General features: G+C 40.6%; 1 protein-coding gene across 6 annotated transcripts in view; it reads left to right on the top strand.

The window, feature by feature from the left end:
• The window catches only part of LOC103026410 (protein quaking), a 192855-nt gene that overhangs the window by 163528 nt on the left and 14289 nt on the right, over window positions 1–15038 (top strand). For 4 of the 6 annotated variants that reach the window (XR_007439921.1, XM_049481001.1, XM_049480997.1 and 1 more), the window contains exons 5-6: window positions 13912–13999; window positions 14569–14874. Coding sequence is in view for 5 of the 6 variants with exons in the window: in XM_049481001.1 (XP_049336958.1) it covers window positions 13912–13999; window positions 14569–14874 (394 nt within the window). In the remaining variant the exon portion in view is untranslated. The remainder of the gene's footprint in view (window positions 1–13911; window positions 14000–14568; window positions 14875–15038) is intronic. The other 2 variants (XM_049481002.1, XM_049480998.1) reach the window with 1 other exon arrangement.

Below are 15038 nucleotides of genomic sequence, written 5' to 3'. Positions count from 1 at the left end.
TGTATTTCTAACCTAAAACAACACTTATACTGTAATTTGAGTACCTGCATACCTGCATACATTATAACAGACCACATTTGGGTGTGGCTTGACATTGCCACCAAAGAACCAATCACTCTTGAATTGCTGTTGATGGACAGGGGTTTTAGTATTCAGGACAATTGGTCTCTATCAGATGTGAGTTCCTAGTTTGGATCTATTGGAACAGATTTTCTCTTCTTTTCCGAGTGGAGGGAAATATGTCACAGATATTATCTGTGGTAATTGACTGCACGCTACAGATGCAGCAGACAGAGATTAGGTTGAACATCTCCAGAGTGCATTAGTTTAATACAGCATGGAAAATAATATAGAGGTGTATCAGTGTATCCTGGTGTTTATTTATGTGTTCTATAATTTCTTTATTCGGCCACACACCAGTATTTCATTTCCAAAGATGATTTTACATTAATAAATATTCACAGTAGATTAGAAGACCACACACACGCTGACACACACACACACACACACACACACACACACACACAAACCAAGCTTTGACCCAGGGGACGCTCCCACCTCTTCCTACTCTCAAAACCAATTAACACCTGAGCCTGTGCTCTGTGAGACTCGCCCTGATTACTGTAGTAGATATGCAGCAAGATCTGACTTTCCCTCTCCTTCTCCTCCTGCCCTCTGAATCCCCCCTTCTGTTTACACACACACACACACACACACACCTATGCAGTTCAACCTGAAGCTAATGCATGCATGTTCACACATTGCTTCCCCAAATGTGGAGATACAGTGCTCATAATCCTCCTCCCACACACTCACACTCATTCTCACACACACACACACACACTCAGAGTAATTAGTCACGTCAGGTAAACATTGCCCCCCTTCTCTTTCTCTCATTTTCTCTGTTTGATCTCTCTGTTTTGACTCTCACATTCTGTGCCTAATATCTCTTTGATTTCTCTCCCTCTCTTTTATTCTCTCTCCCTCTTTCATTCTCTTTCTCTCTTCATCAGATCTTTGTGCTTTTTGTTGTTTTTGTGTCTCCAAAATATGACTGTTATTTACTTCTTTCTTTCTGTCCATTTTTCTCATTTGGTCTGATGTCTCTTTTTCTTCTTTTTCTCCCCCTTTCCCTCTGTGCTTCTACTTCTCTTTCGATCTTTAATTTGCTATTGGTAATTTATTCTCTCTCACATTTTTGATCTGATCTCTGTTTCTTTTTTCTTTTTGCCTTTTCTCTAAATATGTCAGATTTTTTCTTCTTTCTCTCATTCTTTCTCATTTTTCCCTAATCCACATTTTCTTGGTCTGATCTCCTTTTGTTTCTTCTCTCTTTGTTTTGTCTCTGAGTTTCTCTCTAATATATGTCTGATCTTTTCTTTCCTATTTCATATAAATGAATGTTATTTACTAATCTCTTTCTTAAATATTTTTTGTTCATTTAAATGAGGTCTGATCTTTATTATTGTTTTTTCTCATACTTTCCTTTTGTGTCTCCCTCTTCCACTGTTTAACTTACATGTGAATTTTTCTTCTCTCCTTTATTTTCTTGGTTTAATCTCTTTCGTTCCCACTCTTCTGTTTAACATATTGATCCTCTATTTTCTCTCTCACTTTATTTTTGTCTCTCTTTCAGTGTTCAGATGCAGAGTAGATTGAATGGCAAAACTGTAATGAGTTCAATAATACCAAAGCACTGCAACAATAAAACAATAAAAAAGACAAAAACAGCAACAATAATGAAAAAATATGTGAAACACCAGTAAACAAAGGTATTAATTGAAAACAATATATAAACTTCACAGGAGAAGGAAAACAGCAATAAGCATTTCTATAAAGATTTGCAAAACTGGTGCAAATCTTTAAAAAATAGAATATCATTAAAAAGTTGCTTTATTTCAGTTCAAATGTAAAAGTAGTATATCATATAGATGTATTACACACAGAGTGATCTCTTGGCAATGTGCCAAGTCCTGCTGGAAAATAAAATCCGTATCTCCATAAAAGTCAGCAAAGGGAAGCATGAAGTGCTGTAAGATGCATTGACCTTGGACTTGATAAAACACAGTGGATCAACACCAGCAGAAGACATGTCTCTCCAAACCATCACTGACCATCAGTAAATTTTGCATTTAATTTGGAAATAAATGGACCAGAGTCTGGAGGAAGAGTGGAGAGACACACAGTCCAAGCTGCTTGAGGTCTAGTGTGAAGTTTCCACAATCAGTGAACCAGATTTCATTTTCCAGCAGGACTTGGCACATTGTCAAGAGATCACTCTGTGTGTAATACATCTATATGATATACTACACAGCCAAAAGTACCAATTGTTCTTATATAATATTCAACAGATTTTTGGGTTTTCAAAAGAAGTAAACGCTTTAAATAGATCATTCTGTGTGTAATACATCTATACTGTGTAATATTTGAATTTCACATTTTGAACTGAAGCACTGAAATAACGTAACTTTTCAATGATATTCTAAATTGTTGTTTTGTATTGATATGAGGTGTCAAATATCGCGAGTCGCAGAATCACATATTGTGATATAATCGTTATCGTGGGTAATGTAACGTGATAATATCGCATCCTATATATATATATATACATATATATATATATATATATATGTATATATATCCACCCCTAGTTATAAGCTTAAATACATAAATATTAAACTAAAGCAATGAGATGATCAGTATCTCTATTTGATCTTTATTTATTTATTATCTGATCTATCTTGCTCTTATTTTATTCCTCTATTTCTCTACATTTGTTTCTGTTGCTATTTTTCTCTCACTTTTTTAATCTCTTACTATTTCTCTCTTACTTTCTTACTCTCTTGCTCCTGTGTGTGTATTTGTCTCTCTGCTAGTCTGTGCTTATATGACCCTAGGTCTTGAGTCTTGTTCCACACATCCAGGAAAGGCTGTTTTCCTCTATTTTCCCGGGCTAATTTTAACCTGTGTGTGTATGTGTGTGTGTGTGTGTGGGGGGGGGGGGGGGGGGGGTCTTTCAGACAAAAGACAGACATGTTCATCCTCTTTGTGCTTATTTATGAAGCTCTGTGCTCTCAGTGCTGCTGTACCGCTGTTTCTCAGACAGCACACACACACACAGACACAGACACACACACACAGAGACACATACACACGCTGCTGTGGGGCTGAATAGTAGTAAATAAAGCTGTGACACTGGTTCAATAGTTAAATCAGACTGGTGTGTATTAGGGGTGTCTCATCGTCTCAGGTCATTTCCTCGACGCCACACCGCTCACCTTTTCTTCCAGGCCTTCACACACGAGGGGATTAAACAGGCCGGGAGAGTGTTTTCTCCTCTTCAATTAGCAAGTTAAGCCACCCAATTATGTGACGTGCAGCAAGTCTGATCAACATTAAGAGCGGATTAAGATGCAATTATTCCAGCAGGTCTGTGAAGAGCCTGTGATGGCTTTGTGTCGGAGTTACGTGTCCCTGCGCGTGTTGGTGTGTCTCGGTCTTTAGATAGTGAGAGACAGGAAGCCAGCGTGAGTTTTCACAGTCCCTGCAGCTCCGGTGTCTGTCTCAGTAGGACGATTCATCTCCGAGCAGCTGCAGAGGAATCTCGATCTGAGATTCTGGTAAACTCTGCTTTGCACCTGAATTACTGCCAGTGGTGCTGAACTTCAGGCCAGCTCTGTTAGATAGGTCGTCTCCATGTCTGCCACAGGACAGTTTAGAGTGCTTTCACTCTCAGAACCCATGTTGAGAGAAAAGATCTCCTGATCTGTTGAGAAAGATCGGCAGAAGTGTCAAATAATGAAGTACAAATACTTAAATAGAAATGTTGGTTACAGAGGCATGCAGACATAGGTGCTAAAGCACCACCAACTTTGCCCTTTATCAACCAAAGTGCCTTTTTGAAACTTTGTTTTTTGTTTTATTATTGTTATTAAGATTTTACTGAGGCCGGTTTGAAATGATCTTTTGAAAACCTGAGCGATTAAAAACGAGTGAAAACAGAATGCCCTGAAATCAGCTCGCACACACCCGACCTTTCTATTCCTTTCTATTCCTCTGTCACGTGACCCCGCGCGATTGCGCACAAGGCACACTAGATGTTGCAGCAGCAGTTTAGTTCAGCGAGTCTTCAGCACAGCACGGCAACAGGCTTCTTCTCCCCCGTGTCCCACCAACCATGTAACATACACATCAAGTAAAATCCTACCGTTTGCCCTCTAAGCCCAACGTAAAATCATTTTGTTGTGCAGTAAAATGTTTCATACAGCACCAAACTACTAAGCATCTTTAGCCGACTGGTCACCAGATAAACTAGCCGCTCTAGCCCAAATCAATGATAGATAACGTGAGGACGACCACATACAGCACCGGTTCTGGACTGATTTGCTTGGGGGGGCAGTAAAATTAAGTGGGCATGTTGATATTCATGTTGAAGTAATTTTTTTTATAATGAAGTGTTCCACGTGCACTAAGCTAAAAATGCCCTTTTTCCCCCCTGAGCACTTGCCCCCCAAAATGTCTGTGCACCACTGGTTGGTTATCTATACTTTGCTGGAGTAATTATTTATTTTTCAGACAGCTTTTTACTTCTTCTTCTTCTTAAATTTACTCACAATTATCTGAACTTTCTACTTCTTACATTTTAAAATAGCCTCGTTGCTCCTATTTCACTTCAGTCTGTATTTAAAGACAAAACTATCCAGATAAATTTCTCCATCTGGATAGAGTTAATTTGATTGTGGTTGGGTAAGAAGCATAAACACAATTGGTATCACAATTGGTTTAAATGCAATCCATCATACTTACACACGTCACGCCCACACTCCAGCAAGAACATAGCAGACTTATGTAGCCCGGTATGAAGATGATCTGTGCAGAGATTTAAGAGAACTCAAGCTCTCAAAATATCTCAACTAAACTTCTTAAATATATATTTACATTGTGCTGAAATACAGTCATTTTAAATGATAAAAAGGTATGTATGCAGCTGAAACAGGGAGCCTAATGCATTAATTTTTTTTAACATTAACATTATATTATAACATTATAGTCATTATGGCTTTTAGAAAAATGTGTTTTGTGGAGAGGGGTACTGCACTATAGGCTCCTGTGGTGTAGTCTAAGCTTTTTTTCTCTCTTTTATTACATTTACTTTTATACTTTAAGTAGTTTTAAAAGCAGTACTTTTACTTTTTTACTTGAGTAAATAGCTTGAGTTGATATTGAATGTGAATACTTTGGCCAATTTATACTTCTGCGTCGAACCTACTCCGTAGCCTATGCGTATTCAGCGAGAGTGCACTATACAGCTGAGTGCTTTTATACTTCTGTGTGCACGTATCAGCAGCTCTGTGTGGGAGGGAACATGGCCATGAAGACCAATCACAGCAAAGCTTAGTGCGCATCGAGCAATGGCATTGGCTAGGACACATATAATCCGCCTCTTTTTTTTATCAAAGTTGAAACAACAGTATGTTGTGTACTGATACATAGAAGGCATTACCACCCACAGTGGACAGTGCATGACATTTGGTATGTTATTATATACTCAATATTGCCATTTTATATTATTTTACAAACATAAGTGAAAGAATGGGTCTCACTGAGGAGCTCATTATATTCCAATGTGGTACCATCATAGGATGCCACCTATGCAACAAGTCCAGTACTAAATATTCCACAGCCAACTGTCAGTGATATTATAACAAAGTGGAAGCAACTGGGAACTAAAGCAACTTGAGTGAAGTCAGCGGATGAGACGTTAATCATTACAGACCTCCAAACTTCATGTGGTGTTCAGATTAGCTCAAGAACAGTAGAGCAAACAGATCTTCCTGGAATGAGTTTTCATGTCCGAGCAGCTTCACCAAAGCCTTACATCACCAAACACAATGCAGGAGAATTAATAGTTTTGGTGATATAGTGTATGTTCACAATAAATCAATAAATCACAAGTTTTATTTATGTGCTAGTACATTTCTCATCAATTACCCTCTGATACCAAAACATCCTGAATGACTTTGCATACATCTTATCAACATAATTATTCAGGTTTGAAACAATGACTCCCACCTTATCTCTTCTCATCTACACACCGATTATTGTCAGATTCTCAATATCACTGGTCCTGGATCAGGAGAAACACGGTGTGATCAGAGTTTTGGGGGGCTGCTCAGGGGAAAGGCGCTGGGTTCCTGTGTGGCGCGGGGAGACAGGAAGGGCCTGAGAGGGGATGAGGCGACTCTGTGGCCAGCCGCCAATAGCGTGTGTGTGTGTGCGTGTTCGTATTCACCCAGAGCAGCTGTGCACACTGGGAGCGGGAGACGTTCTTGGAGCGGCAGCATCCTGTTTCCATTCACACAGCTTTCCACGTCCTCCCCGTCCTCCTTCAGCCAGTTACAGCACCCCTCTGTCCTCCGGCCCCCCGGACCAGCCAATCAGATCAATGCCTCGTCAGACACCAGCAAACCTGCATCGCTGCCCTTGAAAGAGTGCCACTAATAAGATCACCCACATAACAGGATCAGGCTGGAGGAGGACCAGATCTGATCATATTTTGTGCCATTAAGAAAGCAATCGCTTGAGTGGTTTGTGGAGCGGAGAGGGGATTGGGGGCGGGGTATTGAGAGGGTTGATGGGGGGGGCAAAAAAGTAAAAGTTAGTTAGAGGTCATACGAGAGTGCCTGATACAGTGGATGTGAAGGAGGGAAGAGAATACAGGAATGACAGAGTGATAGCAGGACAAGACAAGACAATATTTTGAATAGATTCATTTGTTTATTTATTAATAATATTTTTTTAATTTTTCACAAAGGAGAATTTTTTTACAAAATTGAATACTGTTACTTTTTTGTTAATATACATATGTATATTATATAATTTATACATACATTTTTACATTGTGCATTTGAATATATGTATACATGATAGATATGCATTTTAATATTATACATTTTTATACACATACTTTTTACTTTATGATTAGACACCTGTTGAATATAGGTAATTCTATAACATTTTTATAATATTTCTGTAAAAGTGTCTATGCAACCTGTACACTCTAAACAAAATGTGTTATTGAGAAAGGGATATTTAACATTTTTGTTGCTATAAAGAACAGATTTTTTAATTAACCATATTAAATAAAAACTGAAGAACTAAAAGCTAATCTGAGAAAAAGAATAATTTTATTTCACCAGTTATTTTTTTAAATAAACATTTTTGTTCCCTCAAAGGTATATACAGCTGTGGAAAAAATAAGAGATCACCAAAAATGATACGTTTCTTTGATTTCACCAAATTTAAAACCTTTGGAATATAATCAAGAGAAAGATGGATGATTAAAGCCATCAAACCAAGCAGAACTGCTTGAATGTTTGCACCAGAAGTGGCATAAAGTTATCCAAAACCAGTGTGTAAAACTGTTGGAGGAAAACATGCCAAGATGCATGAAAACTGTGATTAAAAACCAGGGTTATTTCACCAAATATTGATTTCTGAACTCTTAAAACTTTATAAATATGAATTTGTTTTCTTTGCATAATTTGAGGTCTGAAAGCTCTGCATTTTTTTGTTGTTTCAGCCATTTCTCATTTTCTGCAAATAAACGCTCTAAATGATAATATTAATGTTTGGAATTTGGGAGAAATGTTATCCGTAGTTTATAGAATAAAACAAGAATATTAATTTTACTCAAACATAAACCTATAAATAGCAAAATCAGAGAAACTGACTCAGAAACTATTTTTTTCCACAGCTGTATATGGTTTGATAAACTGGATATTTCTCTATGGGCTCTCCCAGCTCCTCTCTTGTCAGCTCTATTAGAGTTTTCTTAATAATAAAACTAATTAACCAGATTAAATAGGTTAAAAGTAAGAGTTCGCAAAGTTTTGAAAAGTTAAAAAAAATACGACCCACTAAACAGCAACAATTTTTTTTGCATAATTGCACATGGAATGTAAGCATAATTTCAGGTGCAAAAAAGTAGTTTAAAGTTAGTTTTAAGTGTATAGAAGACTTTAAATTAAGTTTAGAGTTTGACTATTGAGACCTGTATCATATTTGGCTGCTGACACTTAGTAATTTTGAGTAAATAAAAAAAAAATACTGTTGGACATTTCAGCTCTGTAAAACTACTGCAGAATCATTTCCATATCGGTCAGGCTCTAGTACATGATCCTGTGGGAGAAACTGTTTGTGTGTGAGAGAGAGAGAGAGAGAGAGAGAGAGAGAGAGAGAGAGAGAGAGAGGCAGCCTGACAGGCGGTGATGGAGAGGGCTAGGCAGCCAGGCATTGTGCTCCAAAGGTCATTATGATCCCAGCCTGAATAGGTCCAGAGTGATTCCTCTTTATGCAGGAGGACATAAAAAGCATTCCACTGCGGCTGACCTGCGTTTTTGCCCCACTGTCCCCACTTCAGCTCCCCCCCTCCCCTCCCTCTCTTTCTCTCTCTTTCTGTCTGGTTCCCTCTCTCTTTTTCTAACCCTCTCCCTCCTCTCCTCCCTCCCTGGGTCCAGGATTAGAGTCTGCACCACAACACCTATAAATCTCCATTACTCCAGTCCATTGTTAGAGGCTCATCAGCCATTATGTGTGCTCTCAGCCTGTCCGCTTGGAGGTGGGCACCACGGACAGCTTTCTTTATATGAAAATGATATTTGGCACTTATTGCCAAAGAAAATAGCTTTTTCTGGCAGGTGATGTGATGTAATCTTCAGGTCTGTGAGTGACTCTGGCCTGTTTCTTCAGCCGTCTGTTAGTTAGACAGCAGGGATATGTTTTCCAAAGCCTGAAAACCTTGAAAAGGATCATGATTGTTATGAGAAACTGGCTTAAAACTGGATTAAATCTGTCATTTGTCTGAACAGATTGTACAAATATGTTAATGAACATGTGCTTCGGGTGAAGGTTCGGTTTCATCTTCACCAGCATCACAGGAGCTTCAGAGCCTTGTAAATCTTGCTTGTTTCTTGCTTGCAATTTCATTGAAGATATTGAGCGATTGTGACACAAGCCTTCTATTTTTGTTTATAAGAGGACTTATTAACAAATCTTTATGAAGTCTGTTACCTGTTATGAGGTCATTATCAAGATACTAAACCTCTCACTCACTGCTGTCATCCGTTTTTCTTTCTCCTCAAAGCCTTTTCTTCCTTCTCCTTGACGTAAAAGTTGCATGAAATCAGATCCACCTGTTCTTTCTGAATCAGTTTAACACAAATTGGATACAATACAGGCCAAAAGTTTGAACACACCTTCATATTAAATGTGTTTTCTTTATTTTCATGACTATTTACATTGTAGATTCTCACTGAAGGCATCAAAACTATGAATGAACACGTGGAGTTTTTTTGTACTTTACAAAAAATGACATGGCCTCCACAGAGTCAAGGCAAAGGGGCCAACAAGTGCTAAACACCTCTGGGAACTCCTTCAAGACTGTTGGAAAACCATTTCAGGTGACCACCTCTTGAAGCTCATTGAGAGAATGCCTAGAGGGGTGCAAAGGGTGGCTATTTTAAAGAAACTAGAATATACCTTTTTTTGTTAAGTACAAAACTCCACGTTCATTCATAGTTTTGATGCCTTCAGTAAAAATCTACAATGTAAATAGTCATGAAAACAAAGAAAATTCATTGAAAAAGAGAAGTGAGTCCAAACTTTTGGCCTGTACTGTATGTTTTGAATTTTAGAATAACATATTGACATACTAATGACATGTCTGTGCCACATATAATTAAAAGATTGGATTTTGGACACTTTCACCTGTTTTGTAAATATATATATATAGCCTGAGGGATGAAAGGAAACGTGGCCATTTCAATAGTTGTTCTCCTTCTACTTCATTCATTTGCTTGTTTGTGAGGATGTTCTTTTGCAGCTGAAAGCAGCATGAAAGATGCAAGCTTCCATTGTATTGCTGGTTTATCTTCTTTTTTTTTGTTGTACAGCAAAAGTTTTTTCTCAGCTTTCGCAATGCGGAAGCATTCCGCCGTAGACAATCGCCCTGAGCCCAAGGCGGAAGAGCGAGAGCACGATTCAGAAGCTTCTCCATCCTAGAGCATCCTTTATATTAAACCGAGATCAACCATATTGATGTTTGCTGTGAGCGTCGGCGAGACTCCGCTGCTCGCGCTCGCGTAATCGTGGAAGCTTTGCTGGGCTTTTGTCTGAATGCAGGAAAGGCTTTGGGCAAGTTTGTCACACAGAGAGAGCGGGAGAGAGAGAGAGAGAGAGTGAGAGTGATGAGGAGAGGACGGGGATGAAGGAACGATAGTAGGGAAGAAAAAGAGAGTTATAGGGCAAGATAGAGGAATAGAGGGGACAGTGAAGCATGGAGGAGGTAGGCAGTGTGAGTGAGATAGTCAGCAGGCCTGTAATAGATTACTGAGGTGTGGGGGAAAACTGAGAGCAGCTGAAATCACTCACGTTCAGCCTCAGAGAGATGAACAGAGGCAGATAAGAGCGGAGCACAACTACGGAAAGAAGGGAAAAAAAGGGGCTTTTGATTTGTAGAATAAAGAGAAATAGAGCTGTGGGGAAAGGAAAGGGGCATCAATCAGAGCTGGGATCAGCCGGATTTGCTCCACGGCTCTCTCTAACTCCAGCTGGATTCGGTGAGGAGCTTAGGTAGGGCTCTTGGGTAGAGAGTGATGCACATGGAGAAAGGGAGAAAGTTGGGCTGCAGGTACCATTCATCGAGATGCACCGTGGAGTCAGTGTTGTGTTGGAAGGCTTTGTCAAAAGGCTAAAGTGACAACACAGCACCTCTCACTGGTTTAGACTTGATACTGCACTATACTGGCCGTGGCCTCATGTGGCATTACAGTACATCTTCAGTTTTCTCAGAGAGACAAAATAGAATGTTCTCCATCATTTATCACCAGTGTCACCATGAATTATCCGTCTGGAAAAACAGAAAACTGCTTGCAAAAAATGGATTTAAATTATACAACCCCAATTCCAAACTGAGATTTAATTCACAATATAACTTAGAACATACGTCAGATGTGGAAACGAGGCATTTTCTCATTTCATGGAAAACATTAATGCAGAAATGAGTTTTATAAAAGTTGGGACAGGGCTACAAAAGTCAGGGGAACTAATAAAAACAGATACAATGGAAGGACTGATTATAAAATTAAGAAATGTCGGCACCAGTGTTTCACCAGTATGCCAAAAAAACATGTCAAAATTTCAGAAAATGTTCCTCAACTTAATATCGTAAAGTATTTGGATGTCTCAGCATCTACAATACATAATATCACCAAAAGATCATCAGAGAATCTGGAGTAATCCCTGTGTGAAAAGGCTTACAATGGATGATCAGTATTAGATGCTGGTGTTCTTTGGGCCCTCAGGTTGCAGTTGCACTGTATTGAAATTGAAATAACTTTCTATGAATGCAGTTTGTCGTGCAATTCACCCACAATATATAAGATACAGCTGTATCATGCAAAGAAGAAACCATATGCCAACAATATCTAGAAATGACTGTCCTCTCTACCTTTGGATTAAAGAAGACAGAAACGTTTCTGGATCATGTAGACATATTGTTAAATGTCTCATTATTAGTATCTGATATGTGTTCTATGTTCTGAATAAAGTATGGGACTATAAGATTTTCAAAGCATTACATTTACTTGCATTTTAAAAGTCCCAACTTCTCTGGAATTATGGTTGTATTATACATTGTACTATTTTGCTACTTTTTCTGTAAGTTTTTTTGCAGCATCCTCAGATGTTCTATCTAGGCCACCAACTAAACGACAACACAAAAGAAAGTTCTCCAAACTTTCTCTCTCTCTTTCCTCATTCTCAGCCCTTTACAAGCCCGTAAGTCATCAGAGCGGCCCACAGTAGCCGAGCCCCCAAATCTCCCTCTCAAGCCAAGGACAGAGCGCATTTGGCTGATTACATAAAGACAGAGAGTGATTTATAACAGCTCTCCCTCCCTCCCTCCTTTCCTTCCTCCTACGCGATTCATCACCAGCCTCTTGACTTAATAAAGTATTGATATTTAGACGCAGCCGAGGCAGGGGAGCGCTCCAGCGGCGCAGTGGAGGAGGGCACCAGGGGCCCGGGTAAGAGCGCAACCGTGACAGGCCCGCGAAACACACCTCCCCTTCCCGCACCTCGTCTCCAGACGCCTCAGACAAATCAAAAGACGAGGACGGAGCGAAGTCTTGATAGCATTTTCACTTGGCAAGTTAATTGCTGCTGCGGGCCTGCGAGTGATCAAACGGGGCTGTGATGTGAAATTGGGGAGGGGGATAATGAAACGAAGCTTTGTTATTTTGCCGCTGCTGTGCCAACCACACAGATTAGAGGCGACATAAATATAAGAGATTTCACCCTGATTAGATTTCAACTGCCGTTTCATTCCACTCTTAAGTAAAAGAGGTTGTTCATATGACAAGAAACACACTCTCAGTCTTTTGAAGTGCATGGGTTGCCTTCACAAACAGTTCTAACAGTTTTACGATGCTTGATGGAATGAAATCACAGGGGTCATAGGGGTGACATACAGCGCCCCCTACAGTAACAGAGGCAGTCCTTATTATTTCGTTTCTAAACTGAAAACAGAAACATTTCTGAGTGTAGAAGTGACAAAATAATGTGTTTAATTGTGCCAGTCTGCTGGAACCACCGTCCCTGCTTAGTCTAAAATATATTCATTCTAAAAACTGGGGTGTCTGGTCACTTTTCGCAGGACTTCTTCTGGCCAAATCACGCGTCTTTACATACTTACGTCACACATACAGCCTCTAAAAGAGGATCTGGCTCAGTTGTACAGAATGTGAGCGGCTGGTGGAGCAATGGGGACTTCAGAAGGGATCATTAACCCATAGTAAAACTGAAGAAATAAAGGAGTAAAGCAAGCTCAGAAGCCAAAAAGGAACAGGATAGTGTCCGTGCTAAAACCAGGATTAATATCTGATTGGTGTTTGAACTCTGACTGAATGTAACCTGGAATCGGATTCATCCACTCTGAAAGGAGACCATGTCTTACCCGCCAAGTTTAAAATGATTCTTCCGCAAGTTCAATTCAGTGCAATTACCCATTCTCACCGGAGAGGGCCCTAAATTTACGAACATCAGCTTTCCAATCTATTATCACGCGCCTATTTACCTGGATTCCATGAGCTTCAAATAAAAAGGCCAACATTTCTCTGATATACTTGCTTGTTTTCAGTCATTTCATTTGCAAAAAGAACAGTGGAGAGATTAAAACAAATAAAAGAAAGTGAGTTCTATAAAGAGAGAAGGTGAAGGGGGTGGGGGAGAGGTATCAAAAAGCATGTTTTATCATAGTGATACTTGTAAATCCACTACCATTTCCACAGTGTTATGCAAATCCACATATCGCTTGCTAACGGAATAGAACTTAAAGTAAGATGGTTCTCACGGAAAACTAATGAGACAAGTGTGCAATATAAAAACTTCAACAAATATAGGCTAAATAATAGTAACTTAAAGACCATTGGCCAGATCGTGTAACATCTGAGCCCTCTCAGATTGTGCAGTACATTGAAGAGTGGGGTGAAGCTAACCTCTAGAACAAACCGAGTATGACCAAACAGGTGGCTGAAAGCAGCCAAGTGGGCTTGCAAGGAGAGGTTTATTAAAACAGGGGAAAGCTGATGTTTGGTTGGAGTAAAGGAGACATCATTGTAGTCTCCTAGTAGAACTTTCTCTGATGCTTTCTCCTTTCCCCAAATTGTATGTATGTCTTCATTCGTAATGTAATTTAATTACTTAAATATATGATCTGTGACATCCGCACTTTGGGGTGTAACTGTATATGTATTCTGACCAAGTCGCCAGTCACACAGACATAAAGCGCATATGGCAATGTGGATAAAGGGTGCCTCAACTGATGACTGTTCTTTGTGTTTTTTCACCCAGGCTGAAGGCGAGGACAGTCTGAAGAAGATGCAGTTGATGGAACTGGCCATTCTAAACGGCACCTACAGGGACGCCAACATTAAATCGCGTAAGTGCCTCCTCTCCGCAGAGATTTGTTTGCACATTGCTGGCTGTGTTCAAGAGCTGCGTGATCCCGACTTTTCGCTAATGCTCCAGCCTGTGCTCTTAGGTAACCCTGATTTGCAGATAAGAGCACTCAGAAAGTGCTCGTTGCTTTGATTTTAAATTGCCACAGCGAGCTGTAGTAAGCTCGCTAAAGCTTCAAAACAGTTGAAGCTTCAAAAAGAGGGGGCGAAAAAGCCTCGTTTTATGTCATGGAACACTGCGCTATGCCCCTCTTTCGCCTGGCTGCTTTTGCAAATGTTGCCGCTGATAAAGTGCCACCTTGTGGAGTTTTATATTAGCGGAGGTATAAGTTGCATTGTATTGCCCCTCCCGTTGCCCCAAACCCCTGACTACCTGATGTCTGGCCACTCTTGTCTTGGCTGACATGCTTTATGTGCTGTGTACTCATGCATGATACTAACTCTTGTTTTGTCTCCCCCTTCTACCCTCCCCTGTTCTTCCCTTTTCCTCCTTCTTTTGTCCCCCTGTCCTCACCCCTCCTCCCCCTCCACATTCTTCCGCTCACCGCAGCTGCCCTTGCCTTCTCTCTTGCAGCGAGTGCCCAGGCACCCCGCATCATCGCCGGCCCCGCCCCTGTCCTGCCGCCGGCAGCCCTGCGCACCCCCACGCCCGCTGGCCCCACCATCATGCCCCTCATCCGTCAGATCCAGACTGTCATGCCCAACGGCTCGGCCCACCCGGCCGCCGCCGCCACCCTGGTGCCACCTGGCCCCGAGTCGGCGGGCCTGATCTACGCTGCGCCTTACGAGTACCCGTATACACTGGCACCCGCAACATCCATCCTGGAGTACCCCATCGACTCCAGCGGGGTGTTAGGTAAGCATGGCTGCGCCTGCGAGTGCCCACTGCCGCACCCCCACCCTCTCGGCCAGTGGGCCATGGCACCTGCCCTGATCCTGCACCACCACTTTTCCTAGAGTTTTAAACTAGGGATGGGCTTTTTAACTGGTTCCAGTGTTCCAATATCCCAATGTTATACT

The sequence above is a fragment of the Astyanax mexicanus genome, chromosome 7 (assembly GCF_023375975.1).
Source record: "Astyanax mexicanus isolate ESR-SI-001 chromosome 7, AstMex3_surface, whole genome shotgun sequence".
NCBI lineage: Eukaryota > Metazoa > Chordata > Actinopteri > Characiformes > Acestrorhamphidae > Astyanax > Astyanax mexicanus.
Note: the sequence above shows the minus strand (reverse complement) of the source record. Positions and strands in the feature narration are given on the sequence as shown.